The sequence below is a fragment of the Dromiciops gliroides genome, chromosome 3 (assembly GCF_019393635.1).
Source record: "Dromiciops gliroides isolate mDroGli1 chromosome 3, mDroGli1.pri, whole genome shotgun sequence".
NCBI lineage: Eukaryota > Metazoa > Chordata > Mammalia > Microbiotheria > Microbiotheriidae > Dromiciops > Dromiciops gliroides.
In genome coordinates, this window is record NC_057863.1 from 484,858,340 (window position 1) to 484,875,723 (window position 17,384).

Genomic DNA, 17,384 nt, shown 5'->3' on the forward strand with positions numbered 1-17,384 from the left:
CAATTCCCTCCTATGTCCATAGCTTTACTCACAACTAGAATGAATTCTGCCTGTTTTCCACCTTTCGAAATCCCTTCAAAATCCAGTTTAGGTGGCACTCAAAGCAGCTTTCCCTGACCCCTCCTCCCATCTGAAAATGATCTCTCCCTCATATTTCCCAAAGTACTCTGAACCTCTTCTTGACATTAACCACATTTTATCATAGTTAACATATAAATATCCTATTTCTTCCTATAATAAGTTTCTTAAGGACAGTGATCTTGTCTTACTTCATGTATCCTGATAACCTAGCATATTGTCTGAGATAATTATTTAATATTTATTGAATTGAATAAAGAAGCCTAGGTAGGCACTGGGATGAGAATAGAGAATGCTATAGGTGGGAACTGATTGGCAAAAGGCCTTGGAACCGAAAATGAATAAAGAGAATCTGTCCCAAAGGGCAAGGAAGTCTATTGAAGGCAGGCACACTCTGGTCAAAGACAGAAAAGAAAAATGTAGCAGCAACATTTAAAAGTGAATGTGGGAGCAGCTAGGTGGCACAGTGGATAGAGCACCAGCCCTGGAGTCAGGAGTACCTGAGTTCAAATCTGGCCTCAGAGATTTGACACTTACTAGCTGTGTGACCCTGGGCAAGTCACTTAACCCCAATTGCCTCACACACACAAAAAAAGTGAATGTGTGTGTGTGTGGGGGGGGACAGCTAGGTGGTGCACTGCATAAAGCACCAGCCCTGGATTCAGGAGGACCTGAATTCATGTCCAACCTGAGACACTTGACACTTACTAGCTGTGTGACCCTGGGCAAGTCATTTAAGTCTCATTGCCCCACAAAACCAAACAAACAAAGAAGCAAGTGTGAAGAATGAAAGAAACTGTTATGGTAGATTGTAATCATAGCCAGCATTTACATAGTATTTTAAGCTTGGCAAAGCAAACTCATTAGGTTGCAATGAGGGAGATGAAAGGAGAATAGATGTCCACCATTCCCATAATAGTTTGGTTTTTCCCAGATGCTAGTGTTTGTCTAGGGAATTGCTGGCAGGCTGTCTGTGGTAAAGGCTTGTTGTCTAATTCCCTGGGATTGAAGAGCAGTCCAAATCCATTTAATTATAAGGACTCTCCCGCATAAAGACCGATATCTAATATCTCAGAAGCACTAAGTAAATTTTCCATAGTTTGCCATGAATTTGTGTAGAAAGAAGGGCTCCCTCTCTCTATGGCATTTTCTAGGTCATAGTGTTGGCTTCCATTTCTAGAACGCTTAGGACAACTCTATGAAGTACAGTGCAAGTATTATTACCTCCATTTTAAGAAACATATGAAGAAAAATTATTTGCACACTCAGACATCATCAGAAATTCAAACATGGAGCTTCTGATTCAGAATTCAGTGTTGTTTATCTATTACCCCATATCTGGTCTTGTTTGGATTCAGGTGGTTGTTCAGTTTCCAACTCTTCACAACCCTATTTGGGATTTTCTTGGCAAAGATTCTGGAGTGGTTTGCCATTTCCTATTCTAGCTCATTTTACAGATGAGAAAACTGAGGAGAACAGGGTTAAGTGACTTGCCCAGGGTCACACAGTTAAGAAGTATCGGGCCAGATTTGAACTCATCTTTCTTTTAAAAAAAAAATAAACATTTTTATTTATAGTTTTGGTTTCCAGTTTTTTATCCCTCTTTCCTTCCCTCCCTTTACTCCTCTCTGAGGCAGGAAACAATTAGATATAGGTTATCCATTTGCAAATATGTAAAACATTACCATATCAGTCATTTTGTATAAGAAAACTTGAATAAAAGAAAAAAATGAAAGAAAGTGAAAAATAGCATGCTTCAGTCTGTGTTCCATCAATATCAGTTCTTTCTTTGGAGGTGGATAGTACGTTTCATTGATAATCCTTTGGAATTGTCTTAGATTATTGTATTGTTGGGAATAGTTAAGTCCTTCACAGTACTTCATCAAACAATATTGCTATCTCTGTGCACAGCATTCTCTTCACTATACATCAGTTCATACAAGTCTTTTCAGGTTTTTCTGAAATAATTCTGCTCATCATTTCTTATAGCACAATAATATTCTATCACCATCATATATCACAGCTTGTTTAGCCATTCCCCAATTGATGGGCATTCCTTTGATTTCCAATTCTTAGCCAATACAGAAGTGCTATAAATATATTTGTACAAATAGGTCTTTTTGTCTTTTTTGGGATGTTGTTAGGATCTACACCTAGCAGTGGTATTGCTGGATCAAAGGGTATACACAGTTCTATAGCCCTTTGGGCACCGAACTCATCTTTCTGACTTCAGGCCCAGGACTCTATCTACTGTACCTCCCAGCTGCCCACCACAATAAGTCCAAAGAAGTAAAATAGACTGCCTTTCAAAAGAAAACATTCAGGAACTAGAGAAGGTGACAAGAACAAAAGGGTCTTAAAGTAAGAGAAGACCAGAGAGCAATTGGAGTTTTTCCCAGGGAGATTTTGGGGACATGGGGAACTTGATATTAGGACCACTTAGCATATACAAATGTATACATGCTAGTACACACTTATCGCATATCCAAAACCTTTGGTTCATTAAGTCAAGGATAGATCAGTGAAATGTTCCTCATAGTGGACCACAGCTCATAATCATCGAATGGTCTTCTTTGATAAATGGGAATTGACATGGCAGTTTGCAAGTATTAAATGTGGTAAGTTTAATAAGTCACCATCTTTTTGTTAATAGGACAATTAATTCACAGGATAATGGACTTAGAGCCAGAAGGACCCTTAGAGACCATCCAGCTCAACTCTCTTAATTTTCAGGAGAAGCAACTGAGGCCTAGGGAAATTATAGGACCTATAGTGACCTTGCCTAAGGTCATACCCAGATTTGAAGTCAGGGTTACTGACTCCTTAGCCAGTGCTCTTGCCAAAGATGACTTGGAGAATTTGAAAATGGGAGTGATTTTATGCCATTGTTGGGAAACTTATGTTCATGTCCAGACTTTGTAACAGGTAATCCTTCATAAATAAAGGGTATCTTGGGGGCGGGGGTTTGGGGTTTGGGAAGGGATAGGAAAGGGAAGCTCTGAATCTTTATCTACAAAAATAAGGAGCAAGCCACCCTATAAAATCTCAGTTCAAGAGAAGTTAACTCCTCAACTCCATTTTATTAAATTTGAGAATACTTATACCAAAGCCTCTTTGGACTTCATCAAAGACTATCTCTTTGACATGGAAACAAAAGTGTCAGAGATGACGCATATAAGTTCAAAAATTGAATTGAGGTGTGACTGAAAGTCAATAAGGAAGAAGGAATGACTTGCCTGATAAAAGGATGTGGTTTTATTCTCAATAAATATTTATTAAGTATTTACTATGTGCTAAGCACTGTACAAAGCGCTGGGACTTACAAAAAGAGGCAAAAGATAATCTCCACTCTCAAGGAGCTCACAATCTAATGGGGGCAACAACAAATATATTCAAAGTGAGCTATATATAGGCTAAATAAGTAACAGAGGAAAGGCAATAGAATTAAGAGGCTGGGGAAAAAAAGAAAAAATGTGGAGGGGGAGGGGAGACAGCCAGGTGTTGTGGTGGATAAAGCACCTCACTGGATTCAGGAGGACCTGAGTTCAAATCCAGCCTCAGACACTTGACACTAGCTGTGTGACTCTGGGCAAGTCACTTAACCCTCACTGCCCTGCCCAAAAAAAGATTATTAATAATAAAAAAACAACAACAGTAAATAGGCTAGGGTAATTGGAAGTTTCTAGAGAAAAAAAATAGGAGCAGGAATCAGCCTGGAGCAGATGCAACCTTCTAGTTGCCAGAGAGGCTTCAAAAGTGAGGTATTTTTGGACTATCTCAATGCCTTCTTCTTTTGTTTCATTTTAGTATTTCTCTTCTATTCTCTGAGTTTGGTGGGGTTCTTCTTTAAGAAAAAAAATTAGATTTTTAAGAAGAAGGAAAAAATAAGTCACTCCTAGATTGGAGGTGTTACCTGATTTTAGCTCTGTCCCTGATTTTTGATGCTTTTACAAAACATCCTGTACTTATTCTGTTCCCTCCCCTTCCCGGTAATATTTTCACGGGGGAATTTAGATTGACAGGAAGCCTCAATTGTACTGAGCTTGATTACAGATTCCTCAATACAGGCACCTGAGGATATATAGCCTGGGACACTGAGTTTCAGGTAAGTGTAGGAAGAGGGGAGGGTTTCTTTTCAATTCAGTTTTGATTTAGTTAGTTGTGTCTAGGCCCCAAAGACCATTTTACTGGTAACGGATTTGCAAAGTATTTGGCTTCTACAGGGCTGTGGAAAGGAAGAAAATCATGACCGACAGTGTCCTGGAACCACTTCTAGGGAAGGAGAGAAGTCCAGGAGATAGAAGCAGAAAGACTCTGGCCATCACTCTGACCGAGTGAAGTGGGAAAAGGGACAGAATGAAGCTAAAAATCACTTTGCAGGAAAGCCATGAGGTCGATGTGTTTATATGAAGCTGCACATTAAAATGTGCATGTTTACATTCACGGATGTACATTTAGTTCTAAGTTGCATGGGAGCCCTGGCTCCAGCTGTGTAAAATAAAATACAAGAAATAAATGGGAATAGAATTTCTTATAGGGCTAGGAGCAGGACATAGGGTTTCACTGATATTCTGGCAATGTAGGTGGGTGCTTTCTCTGCAGTTTATAGCATCAGAGATTCCTAGGACACCAAGACCTTAAGTGACTTGCCTAGGGTCACACAGCCAGTAAGTGTCAGAGACAGGACTCCAACCCAAGTCTTCTTGGCCTAGAGGCTAGCTCTTTTTTGACTATACCATATTGCCTCACTAGAGTCATCCTTTTGTTGTTGTTGAGTCATTTCAGTCATGTCTGACTCTTTGTGACTCCATTAAATACTGGAGTGGTTTGCCATTTCCTTCTCCAACTTACTTTACAGATGAGGAAACTGAGGCAAACAGGGTTAAGTGACTTTCCTAGGGTCACATAGTCTCTGAGGCCAGATTTGAACTCAGGAAGATGAGTCAGAGAGTAATCCCACCTTCTCAAAGAAGCCTTCTCCAGTCTTCCTTAATGCCAGTGCCTTCTCTCTAATTCTCTCTCATTTATCCTGTCTATGTCGTGTGTGTACATGGTTGTTTGAATGGGGCCTCCCCCATTAAACTTCTATCCTTTTTTTTCCTTCGGGGCAATGAGGGTTAAGTGACTTGCCCAGGGTCACACAGCTAGTAAGTGTCAAGTGTCTGAGCCTGGATTTGAACTCAGGTCCTCCTGGATCCAGGGCAGGTGCTTTATCCACTGCACCACCTAGCTGCCCACTAAACTTCTATCCTTTTAAGAGTAGGAACTAATTTTTTTTGCTTTTCTTTTCACATCCAGCACTATAGTTCAGGTCCTGGCACATAGTGGGTGTTTAATAAATTGACTTGATAAGCAACTTGCTATAGTTTATTCAGTTCCAATATTTGTAGCCGTTGGGAGAGCTACAGTTCAAAAGAAAGGAAGCAGACTCCCTTCCTAGGATATTCAGTGAACCAGGTAAGGAAGTGATCGGTGAGATCTGTTCCCAGAAAAGGGAGACATTTGGAAACCCTAATCTCAAGGCCTAAAGTGAGTGAAAGACAATTACTCAGGAAGCTTAGTAAAAAGGGCCAAATGAGTCAATTCTAGAGATAATGTAACTGGATTAAATAACTCGGGAGGGAAGAATGAAGTCTGCTGCACTTCCTGACCCAGTCCACCATTTCTGGAGTCTCAATCCCAGATTGTCTTGGATAGGAAACCATCACAGCTAAAGGCTTGTGTCTGTCAGGAACCTTCTTCAAAGTGTCCGAATTCCTGGCACCACCCACTCACCGCTTGTCTCAGTATGTTCTTGTAATTACTGAATTTGTTTCTAGGAGCTTATGCTAATTCCAGTTTGGGGTCCTATCTCTTCCAGTAGGCATCTGGAGGACAGGAACTGTGCTCCCCTAAATGTGCCCTCAAATAGCTTGTGTCCAGTAGATGCCCAATGAGTACTTGTTAATAATGGGACGATTGACAAATGGCCAGCCAACCTTCTTCATTAAACTCTTCTGACAATTCTGATTTCCTTGTGCCAGCAGAGGCATTTACTAGGATTGGGCTGTGAAACCTAGTCCTGTCTTCTTCTTCCTAGGATTGAAAGAATGCAATTAGAAGCCTCACTGAAGTTCTAGGGATCACACAGGGAAGACAAAGGCTTATATTGACCCTAATTTACCCTGAAGAAGGCTTCTATGGAGGCCAGTGAAAAAGAGCACACACTTTCTAAGATGTCCGGTTGACATCTTGTGTGAGAGCCTAAACACCACATCTGATCTATGTTCCTCTCATAGCTCCTTCTCCCCCCCCCCAACTTCTTTTGTTAGATGTGTGAGGTAAACTTCCAAGGAAGCTTAATTTACAAGGATCCATGGGTCACTTGGGGTAAATAACAGCAGTAAAACACAAAAGGAACTGGGTAGGTGCACGGATTATACTTGTGTTTGTCATTATGCTGGGTGTTGGTGGGCTTTCTTTTCCTTTTTGGCTGGGGAATGAGATGACCTTAATCTTGATCTTTATACAGTTATGATTTGGGAGATCTTTATTATTAATCTACATTTCATAATGTCTCCCATTTTTAAAAAATTAGAAGGAAAACGTTAAGACTCAAGGAAGTTGGTTGATGGACAGATGATATTTACAGGGTGCTGTCACTTTGAGTTAGAAAACAAAGGCTGATATAGATCATACATGAAACTTGGCTCTAAGGAACTGTAGCCCAATTTCCTGAGCGGCAAATGAGTATGTGGTTTCAATGGGAAACATCTGTATTTCCTTTAAAAAAAAAAAAGGAAAGGAAAGAAACAACCTTGAGTGAGAGCATGGGACTGTTTGCATTTGACTGGTGCCTGTTGTGCTCATTTTTTTCCACGAGGTGGAGCTCAAATCCCTTTCCAATATCTTTTTCTTCAAACACCTTGCCAGTCTTCCCAAATGTCCTATTTCTATCAGGGGCACCACCATACTTTCCAAGCCTTGGAATCATCTTTAAATCTAAGCTATCCCAAGGGGGGCAGCTTGGTGGAAGGAGGCAACTAGGCGGTGCAGTGGATAAACCACCGGCCCTGGATTCAGGAGGACCTGAGTTCAAATATAGCCTCAGACACTTGACAGTTACTAGCTGTGTGACCCTGGGCAAGTCACTTAACCCTCATTGCCCCACCCAAAAATAAAATAAATAAAAAAATAAATCTAAGCTATCCCTCAATTTCCATTCTCAAACAGTTGCTGTGATGATTTCTACTACAACTCTATCCCCTTCTCTCCAGTCACATGACCTCCACTCTGATCTCCTTTGGGGGATCCCTTGGGCTTTAGAACACAATTCTCTGCAGTATGGCTTTGATGGGTTCTGCCATACTGGAAAGACTTTGAGTGTTATCCCAGCATCATACCGGGCCAGCTGCCTGGGCACCAGTATATCTAAATGTATCTAATGAATACCTTGCAAATGATTAAATGCCATATAAATGCCAACTATGGTTATTTATATGTTTAAAATAGAAGAGAAAGAAAGAAATTACTTTAGAAAAAGGGTTTGTAAAAAAACACAACAAAAAACAAAAAAAAAGGAAACGGGTTTGTAACAAGGGAATATATTTTTTAAAACTAATTTGATAATTTTCAATATAATTTGTTTCCTTCTTAATCCTATATTTAAGGCAGTTGAAAATATTATTCTGAAAAGGGGTCCATAGGCCTCATTGGATTGCCAGCGGGGTTCACAACACAAAATCAGTTAAGAAGTCCTCCTCTAGTACTAACAGTCACTGAGGGAGAGAGGTCTTTGTATTTTTATTTTGCTTTCTGGATTGGGAGCCTTCCTCTGTTGCCATGGTAGGCCAGACCTAAAGAAACTTTCTTCCTGTTTAGGAAAAACTCATCTCAGTTCCATCTTGATTAAGAGCCACAAAGTCAGCCTTAACCTTGAGCTCTTTGGGCTCTTTAAATACCACTTGCCAATTAAGAAGAATAAATGCTAGAACTGTGGTCACAGGAAAAATGGGTTTTCCTCCCCACGTAATTGTATTTGACTCTTTTAGATCACACCTGAAAGCTATGAGAATCTGGTGGATCCTACTGGTGGCTGGTGTCAGCACAGAAGACCTAGTCTCACAGGACAGCTGCAGGCAGGGACATCCTGGCATTCCTGGGAGTCCTGGGCATAATGGCTTACCTGGAAGGGATGGACGAGATGGAGCAAAGGGTGACAAAGGGGACACAGGTATCCTACTGGCTGATGGCCACACTTTCCTGGAGCACAAGGCTTCAGGCATTCTATGAGGCCCACCACAATGGGAGGGATGGGTCAGTCTAGTCACTTCTTACTTTACTTGTGTTTCAGTTTGGGTTCAACACTACCTGGACCCCTCTCTATATTTCTTCTACTTTAAAAAATGGAGTAATACAATATTCAGAATGGGCAGTTGTGTGATGGCTCCATACCTTTTCTTTGTTCACTTTTTGTTAAAACAAACACAGGTGGCCTCTTGATGACTTAGCCCATTAAAATATACTTATAACCCTTTGTCAGCAGCTTGATCCTGAAAGGAAGGACCTGGGCACACTTTGGGAGCCTTCACACAAATCACCCAGTTGAAACCTGAGGTTTTAAATATCATATGCTCCCCCAAAGAGTGGCCACAAAATCACTTATATCATTAATTTGTCTTATCTTCCCCCCACCTAAGTGACACCTGAAACTTTCAGTATATGGCACTTCTGTAAAGAGTGGCCATCAATTCTCCTTTACTAGCACTCTGATCACAAGGCATTAAACAGAGCAGGTTTTATTCAGCACAATAATACAGAAAGGACTCCCACTTTAGCCTACAGAAAGGCAACTTCCCCCTCTTCTTTCTGTTGCGTATCCCCTTTCCTAAAGAAACTTATGCAGTTCTCCAGACTCATAGTATTACCCTATGTGCTCTACCTACCTCATAAGAAGGAAAAACTCAGGCTCCCCCTCTTTCCAGTGTTCAAACCCTCCCCAGGGACATACACAGTATTCATGACTCAGAGTAATGCCTGGTTAGCGCTCCAATGAAGGCAAGCACCAGGTTTCTTCCTCTACATTAGGATCCTATGTATACTTGCTGATACTCGACTGGCATTGGTCTAGCTCTTTGTCATAGAAAGAAGACTGTCCTATCTTCATTGCACTGATTCAATGTAATTGTACCTTTATCATTCACAGGTGCTTGTAGCTGCCAATACCATTTGGTTGCTCAATAGCCTATTTCACCCTTCAGTTTGGTGGTGTTGTTCCAGTTTATTCTTGTGTGGCTTCTCCTCTTCATTAAAGTATTAACGTTAACCCCAAATGAAATAGCCGGGATCAATATGTCTCTGATCTATTTGAAATTTTCATCTCTATCACAATGGTGAAGAATCATATCCCTGCTACCTTAGCTGTCACTTCCCCTTCCTAAACAAGGTCCTTCCAGAATTCTTCCTTCTATTTATAGTGGCTTGGAATACATGACACATCTAAAGCTCAACAGTAAGAAAATAGATGTTCCCCTTTGCTGGGGAACAGGTCTGGTGGAAATGGAAGGAAAATGATGGAAATACTTTGTTTTCAACCATTTGACTATATATACATTATTTGACAGTAATACTGCTGTGGTTCCCAAGAAAAGATTATTTCCAATTGTGCCTACTGTGTGACAGACCATTCACATTTGCTATACCCTTCCTACTATCCCATGGTTTTATTTTTGTAAATAGTATTTTATTTTTTCCAACCACATGTAAAGATAGTTTTCAGTATTCATTTTTTTTTAGTGAGGCAATTGGGGTTAAGCGACTTGCCCAGGGTCACACAGCTAGTAAGTGTTAAGTGTCTGAGGTCAGATTTGAACTCAGGTCCTCCTGACTCCAGGGCCGGTGCTCTATCCACTGCACCACCTAGGTGCCCCTGAGTATTCATTTTTTATAAGATTTTGAGTTCCAATTGTTTTTCTCCTTTCCTCCCTTCTCTCCCCACTCCCAAGATGGCAAGCAATCTGATATAGGTTATATAGTGCAATAATGTTAGACATATTTCCATGGATTCTTTATTGATGGTTCTTGGGGAAATTATCCCATTTATCTTTTTTTATTTCTGCATAGCACAGAGAGCCCTGGTGATTCCCTACTTCCATATTTCTATATCTAGATTTCTGGAAGAAAGATTAGAACATGACTAGACTGAGGGACATCTGTATCCATATATATGTATATGTATATATATATATATGCACAATTACTTATCTATATTTACATCTACATCTATAAGGAAAGGTCAATGATTAGTTATTTTTTCCCCAATAATTAGTTCTAATGTTAAATTCCATTCAAGAGACGAATTTATTGCTTAAGTTATGTGCTTTCCCCCCTCACATAGGTGAAATAGGACTTCCCGGGAACCCAGGGAGAGATGGCATAAATGGAGAAAAAGGAGAACAAGGTCGGAAAATTGTTTTTTGCTAATGTAGAAATATTCTCACCCTGTACTCTCAATCAATGCATTTAGCACAGTGCCCAGCACATAGTAGGCACTTATAAATACTTATTGACTATTAGGTATTTGTTCTGTATAAGACTATATTGTGGTAGGCACTAAAAGGAATTCAAAGCACTTTGGAACAGTTGTGGGTTTTTTGTTTTGTTTTGTTTTTTTGCGGGACAATGAGGGTTAAATGACTTGCCTGGGGTCACACAGCTAGTAAGTGTCAAGTGTCTGAGGTTGGATTTGAACTCAGGTCCTCCTGAATCCAGGGCCAGTGGTTTGTCTACTGTACCACCTATATGCCCCAGTTAATGCTATTTAAAGGTCAAAACAGTTGAGTAAAAGGTAAGAGTTGTTACTTAATCCCAGTAGTGCCATTAATTTAGTTTCTCTATTTATAAAAAAAAGGATAAATAGGAATCGAAATCATTTCTGTACATAAATTCTTGACTGTTAGTTACTTTCAGGGTTATGTTAATTGGTATGGCCATTGTATTTCCTCAAACCTGTATTGCATTAGGTAGAAATTCTGCCTCAATATTTCCCTTCCATCAAAGTCCAGCTCAAGTCTCATTTTTTCATCAAGTTTTCCTAAAATATTTTTCTTGGATCTCTTTTGCTCCATCGAAATATTTTTGTTGTTTGTTGTTCAGTCATTTCAGTCTCGTCTGATTCTTTGTGACCCTATTTTGAGTGTTCTTGGCAAAGATATGAGAGTGATTTGCCTTTGCCTTCTCCAGTTCATTTAAAAGATGAGAAAACAGGCAAACAAGGTTAAGTGATTTGGCCAGGGTCACACAGCTAGGAAGTGTATCTGAACTCAGGTCTTTCTGAATCCAGGCCCATAGTTATGTGCACTATGGTGCCACCTAGTCGCCCTTGTCACAATATGCTAGGTATCACACCATATCAAACCATATTGGTTTATTGGCTCTTTAATGATAGGATTTGTGTTATTGTTCATCTTTATGTAGTCATCACCCAGTCCCTCCCCCTAACGTCTAAGCCTCTGCGCTCAAATAGGGTCTCCAAAAATGACATTTTTCTCCTTCTCTTTTTTCCTTGATTCTGCCCCAAGGAATCTCCAAGAACAGCTTCAATATAGCCTATGTTTAGGTTTAACAAAATGTAAGTCAAAAGGTCCTTAATCTTGTACAAACATTCAATGTAATACATGTATATGTAGCTAGGACAGCCTTTTATTTTGACCCTCCAGAAAACATATAACATGAAAAGAACTCACTTGTCCATTAAAAAAAAAGGGACTCAAAGGATTCTCAAGCATCCTTAAACAGTATAGAAAATATTTAAGACAGTCGGAATAGCCGTCCAATTCTCCTCATAAGAGAATTGAACTTAGGGTGGCTATTATGATAACCTTTTGACATTCTTCTGTATCCTTAGATTTCTAGCAGAGTCCTCACAGTCTTCCCCTAAGAGCCATTGTGCCCCTCATAGCCTAGACTCCCCCATCTCCTAGAAGACTGACAGATTTTGAATAGGTGGTTCCCTTTTTTATTGGTCTTCCACTTTGTAAATCGTTTATTATAATGGAGGAAGTAGCAAGGTCCAGATCTGTTGTTCCACTCCTTGACATTAACTTTGTTCTCTTATGTGAAGAACTCAAGAGTGCTCCTCTTCTTTCTCTGAGAGATAGCACTGCTCAGGAAATCCCCTTTTCTCTTTAGAAGGTTGATCTCCAAATTCTTTCTGAACTCAGTTTTCCAAAGAAAATCCAATCTTCTGTCGAAGACAATACCTTCTTTTTCAGCTCTAGACCCAGAGGTGAACAGTACTACTCCCATTTTACAGATGAGGAAATTGAAGCTATGAAAGGTTATATGACTTATCCAATAGTGTTATAGCTAGTTAAATGTCTGAAAGGAAAAAGGTCAATAATCAATGACTTAAGTCCTTTGGTATGTATTGCTTTGCTAATCTTTTATCAGCTGTAATCATTAGGATAAGAAATAACTGTGATTTATAGTAAGAGTATAGTAACAATTAAAAAACCACACAAAACCTATGTATAACCAAACTATGTAGTGGTTCTAGGGAAATTCCTGTATTAGATAACTGTAGAAATGTAACTAAATCATCATAAAGTATGTATGTGAAATATGTGACCATAATAATCATACCTATTAATCTTTATAATGATCAAGTAAGAAAGTCCTGTAAAGGGCTGATTGAGACATCATGGAAAGTACAAAGTTAGGATGTCACAAAGTTGGGACATAGTGACCTGTAAAATGCAATCTTACATGAATCAGCTTCCAGAGGACATTGTTGCACCACATATGAATGAAGAGACCTATAAATTCTGTATCTCAGGGTCTCAGACTGTACTTGGTGGATTGTAGACCTCACTTTTGTTTCTCTTTGTTTTTGTTTTTTGTTTGTGTGTGTGTGTGTGAGGCAATTGGGGTTAAGTGACTTGCCCAGGGTCATACAGCTAGTATTAAGTGAATGAGTCCGGATTTGAACTCAGGTCCTCCTGACTCCAGGGCTGTTGCTCTATCCACTGCGCCACCTAGCTGCCCCCACTTTTGTTTCTCTTAATAAAGGTTGGTTTCTTTGCCAAGAGAGGCTTTCCAGTTTCTTTTTTACATGTCAAAGACAGATTTGAGTGTATGTCTAGTTCCAACTTCTGTGCTCTGCCTGTGCCACACTGTTTCTAAGTAGAAAAATAAAGGCTTTCTTTTAAAAATGAAATGTTTCACAAATAATCTGGTGGTTTTTTTCTTCCTGTATTTAGGAGCAGATGGAAAAGTTGAAGCAAAAGGGAACAAAGGTGAACAAGGACAGAGAGGATGGCCTGGAAAATATGGACCAAAAGGATTTATTGGTCCCATGGGGGACAAAGGTCAAAAAGGAGAGATCGGGCTACAAGGACGAAAGGGAGCTAAGGGTGATGTGGGTCCGATTGGACCAAAAGGGATAAAGGGCGAAGTTGGACCAACTGGAGATATTGGTTTGCCTGGCCCTGTTGGTCCCATTGGAATGCCGGGCCCTGTAGGAGATGTTGGTCCCATGGGTCCAAGGGGTGAGCCAGGAACCCAAGGAATAAGGGGCTGGAAAGGAGATCGAGGAGAAAAAGGGAAAACTGGTGATCCCCCAATCTCACCAAAAAGTGCTTTTACTGTGGGTCTTACTGTTTTTACCAAATTTCCCTCTTCGAATTTGCCCATTAAGTTTGACAAAATCCTTTATAACAAACAGAATCATTATAATTCAACTAATGGAAAATTCACTTGCCATTATGATGGAGTATATTACTTCACTTACCACATCACTGTTTTCTCCAGAAATATAAATGTATCTTTAGTTAAAAATGGGGTCAAAGTGCTACATACTAAAGATGGCTATCATGGCAATGAGGACCAGGCCTCTGGGGGCATAATCCTTGAGTTGAAGCTTGGAGATGAGGTATGGATGCAAGTGACTGGAGGAGAAAAGTTTAATGGCTTGTTTGCTGATGCAGATGATGACACAACATTCACAGGTTTCCTTCTATTTAGAGATTAGTCAGCTAGAAAAGCCCACATTTCCTACCATTTTTGTATGATGCTATATAGTTTGGGGTTGATACTTAGTGATTTTTAACTTACTATCTCCATGACATTAATTTTTTTCAATTGTTTTATTGATATTTTTTGTTTTCACATTAGTCTTCCCAACTTTCCCTTTCTCACTGAGTTTCTCTTCTAATGTTTAAAAAGCAGTCAACCAAAAATAATAAATGCAGTGACCATGTGTGTGAGAGAGAATACAGGTAACATTTTGCCTCCCCCTCACCCCCACCATACCACTTTTACTGAGGGGATGAAAGTGTGTGTGTTTCAACATATATTCTCTCATGCCAAGATTACATATTATTTAATTACTCAAAATTTGGCTGTCTTTAAGTGTTGCTTTTGTTTATATTACTGCATTCAATGTTCAATTCAATGGTTCTGCTTACTTCATTCTGTCACCATTCACATACATCTTCCCATGCTTCTCTGAATTCCTAATATTCATTGTCTCATGGCACAATAGTATTCCATTACATTCATATGCCACAACTTTTTCAGAGCCATTACTTGATCTGTAGGTACCTTCTTTGTTACCAGCTTTTTTTTCTACTCAGTATCAGTGTTTGTAATTGGCACCAACATGTGTGGAGAGGCAAAACCAGGAGGCTAATTCTTAGCAATGGTCATAACTGTCAATTGCTTTCCCCCAAGAATAAATTTAGAGTCTTGCACAGTTATTGTCTATTGTCGTTTGTTTAAGGTTTCTCCCCATTGACATTTTCTGAACAAACCAATGTAGCTTTTGATGGGACTTTTACGTTTCTTCTTTTAAATAGAAGAATGGTGACAATGACATGGTATATGTATGGATATATACATATACAAATATAGGTATATGCACATATGCATATACATGTATATATGTGGGTGTGCACATATATACATGTGTGCATATGTGTATATACATACACATGCACAAATATACACATATACATGCATGTTCAAAGAAGTTTTTTGGACTACTTTTGTTTTTCCATAGTTTGAAAGCTTCATATCTCCATATGTTTATTTAAATTCATATTTATATTTATATATGTTTTAGTGGGAAGGAAAAAATAAAGATTATTGACTTGGTTTAATGATAATTGATGACATTTGGGTGCTATTAAGTGATTTGAGACTGGGAGTTCCTAGAACTGGGTTCACATGTTTTCTCTGACTTTTCCATCCATTTATATCTTGTTACTAAACCTTAGAGCTTTCCTAGGAGTTACTTAGGAGGATTATGCCTTGGCAGACTTTTCAAGCCCTTAGTAATTGCTTACTAATTGATCTCATAGATGCAAGATATCCATCCCAATACAGTAGTCCTGACTTCTTATTATTATAGTTATTGTGTTCCCCTCTATCTTTTCTCCCTCTTCCCCCACAACTCCCACTCTTCTCTTACCTCTTTCTGTCTCTCTCCTCTTTCTTTTTCTTCCCCCTTCCCTCTATCCTTGTCTCTCCCTTACTTTTTTTCTTCCTTTCCTTCTCCCTTCATCATTCATCATCTAACACACACATATCCTCATGATTCACAATAATAACTAATGACATCAAAAAGTACCACCATGAAACAAGATCAGTTGGAAGCCAATGAAAAAGTTTTGTAAAACTCGGAAATCTCTTTTATATGAACGTACCCAATTGTTAGGAAATTTAAGACATTCAGCTGAGCATTTAATAGTGTATAAAATGTCACTGAAATGCTCATGTGGTCAAGAGGGAAGCTAAGGAGAAATACAAAGAACAATGTAATAGGTCAGCAACCTAATTTACAGGTTACTATGAAAAATTGTTGTGTAGTATTAATAAAAAAGAAAATGATTCATGTTACTACAATTAACAAAGAGGAAAAAGAAACTAGTACTTTGAGGTATCCCAAGCTCATTGATAAGACTGTACCATGATAACTTCAAAACACAACTTCCCTGGAGTATTATCATAAATATGCAGTGTTGCAGATAGAATTCCATAAAATAAGCACATATTGAATTTCTAAGGGGAGGTTTTAACAGGTCCTTCATTATATAGGGAGAACAGAGCAAAAGTTGGCAACCTTACAAGTCTCTATCAGACTTGCTAACTGAAGATGAAGGTGAGGGGATATTTTCCTGAACCAATATTAGTGAGTTTGGTCAAACATCAAAAATGTCAAGGCCATCCACTGTATCCTAGGCATCTCCAGTCTTCCTGACTTTCGTCTTGCCATTGGACTTTGATGACACTGGAAGAGAGAGTGAGGCTGATGATTTTGTGCAACTTTGACTCTGTGAGGTTATTGATCCTCTTTGAAAAGGAAGGACCACCGATTGGATCCTTCTGGGTCCAGAGCAGGTGCTTTGTTCATTGTGTCACCTAGCTGCCCCATAATGACATCTTTAAAATAAAATTAAGGGGTGAGAGGATTGCACTGGGAGAAAGGGAAAGGGAGAAGTAGAATGGGGTAAAGTATCTCACATAAAAGAAGCAAGAAAAAGCTTATGGTGTGAGAAAATTATTAATAATAGGGGTTTTGGAACTACCAGGAGCCCCTGCTGAGAGACTCTGGCCTGACCTTTCTTAAGGTTAGCCCGAGAGTTGAAGGTCATATATATATATATATATATATATATATATATATATATATACACTTGCCCATTTGTCTCTTTTTAGTTCTTCCCCTATTACCGCAGCCTTGTGTTTCTGCCTGTTTGAAGTGTAGCCAGGGAAAGCAGATTTAGACATGTCTTTGTTTATATAACCTCTCATTCACACTCTTCTGTGAAGAGTTACCTGATTTCCTAGGGGAACAGAACCAAAAAAGGGGAAGGTAATGCTCCTCAAAGAGGGAATCAGAAATATTTTTTCAAAGGAGTCCAAGATCACAAATTAAAGTTGACCTCAAGAGAAGCTAACCTTAACTTTAATTATTTGTGTGTTTTTACCTTAATACCCAACTGATTCTAAGTAGCCATTTAAATAACCTCTCAGGATGCCTGTGAGGCAATGAAAACCTTGTTAAGTCACCAGCAAATGTAGGGGACACTTTTTTGCATTTAATATTTTTGTGTAGTAATATGTTATGTCACTCAAAACTTAAAGGGAACCTTAAAAAATAGCTAATAGATTAAGGGAAAACACTCACTAATGTACCTTTGGGGAAGCATCTTATTTTTTAATTTTTTTAAAGTAATAAACGTTTTTATTCATAGTTTTGGGTTCTAATCTTTATCCCTTCTTCCCTCTCTCCCCTCCCCCCGAGGTGGCAATCAGATATGGGTGAT

At 39.1% G+C, this 17,384-nt stretch overlaps 1 protein-coding gene across 1 annotated transcript; it reads left to right on the forward strand.

Annotated features, from left to right (window-relative positions):
- Positions 1-4,087: 4,087 nt before the first annotated feature.
- On the forward strand, positions 4,088-14,799 carry LOC122750082 (complement C1q and tumor necrosis factor-related protein 9A-like). The gene is made up of 4 exons (XM_043996737.1): positions 4,088-4,183; positions 8,109-8,290; positions 10,454-10,516; positions 13,317-14,799. Exons 2-4 carry the CDS (start codon positions 8,125-8,127, stop codon positions 14,084-14,086), a joined length of 999 nt encoding a protein of 332 aa, XP_043852672.1. The 5' UTR covers positions 4,088-4,183; positions 8,109-8,124; the 3' UTR covers positions 14,087-14,799.
- The last annotated feature ends 2,585 nt before the right edge of the window (positions 14,800-17,384 follow it).

Bases quoted from the DNA above. Each gene is read 5' to 3' on its own strand.
- LOC122750082 (XM_043996737.1), top strand. From the start codon at position 8,125: ATGAGAATCTGGTGGATCCTACTGGTGGCTGGTGTCAGCACAGAAGAC. The intron at 8,291-10,453 runs GTATCCTACTGG...CCCCTCACATAG, and splicing joins GGGTGACAAAGGGGACACAG to GTGAAATAGGACTTCCCGGG. The intron at 10,517-13,316 runs GTCGGAAAATTG...TCCTGTATTTAG, and splicing joins TGGAGAAAAAGGAGAACAAG to GAGCAGATGGAAAAGTTGAA.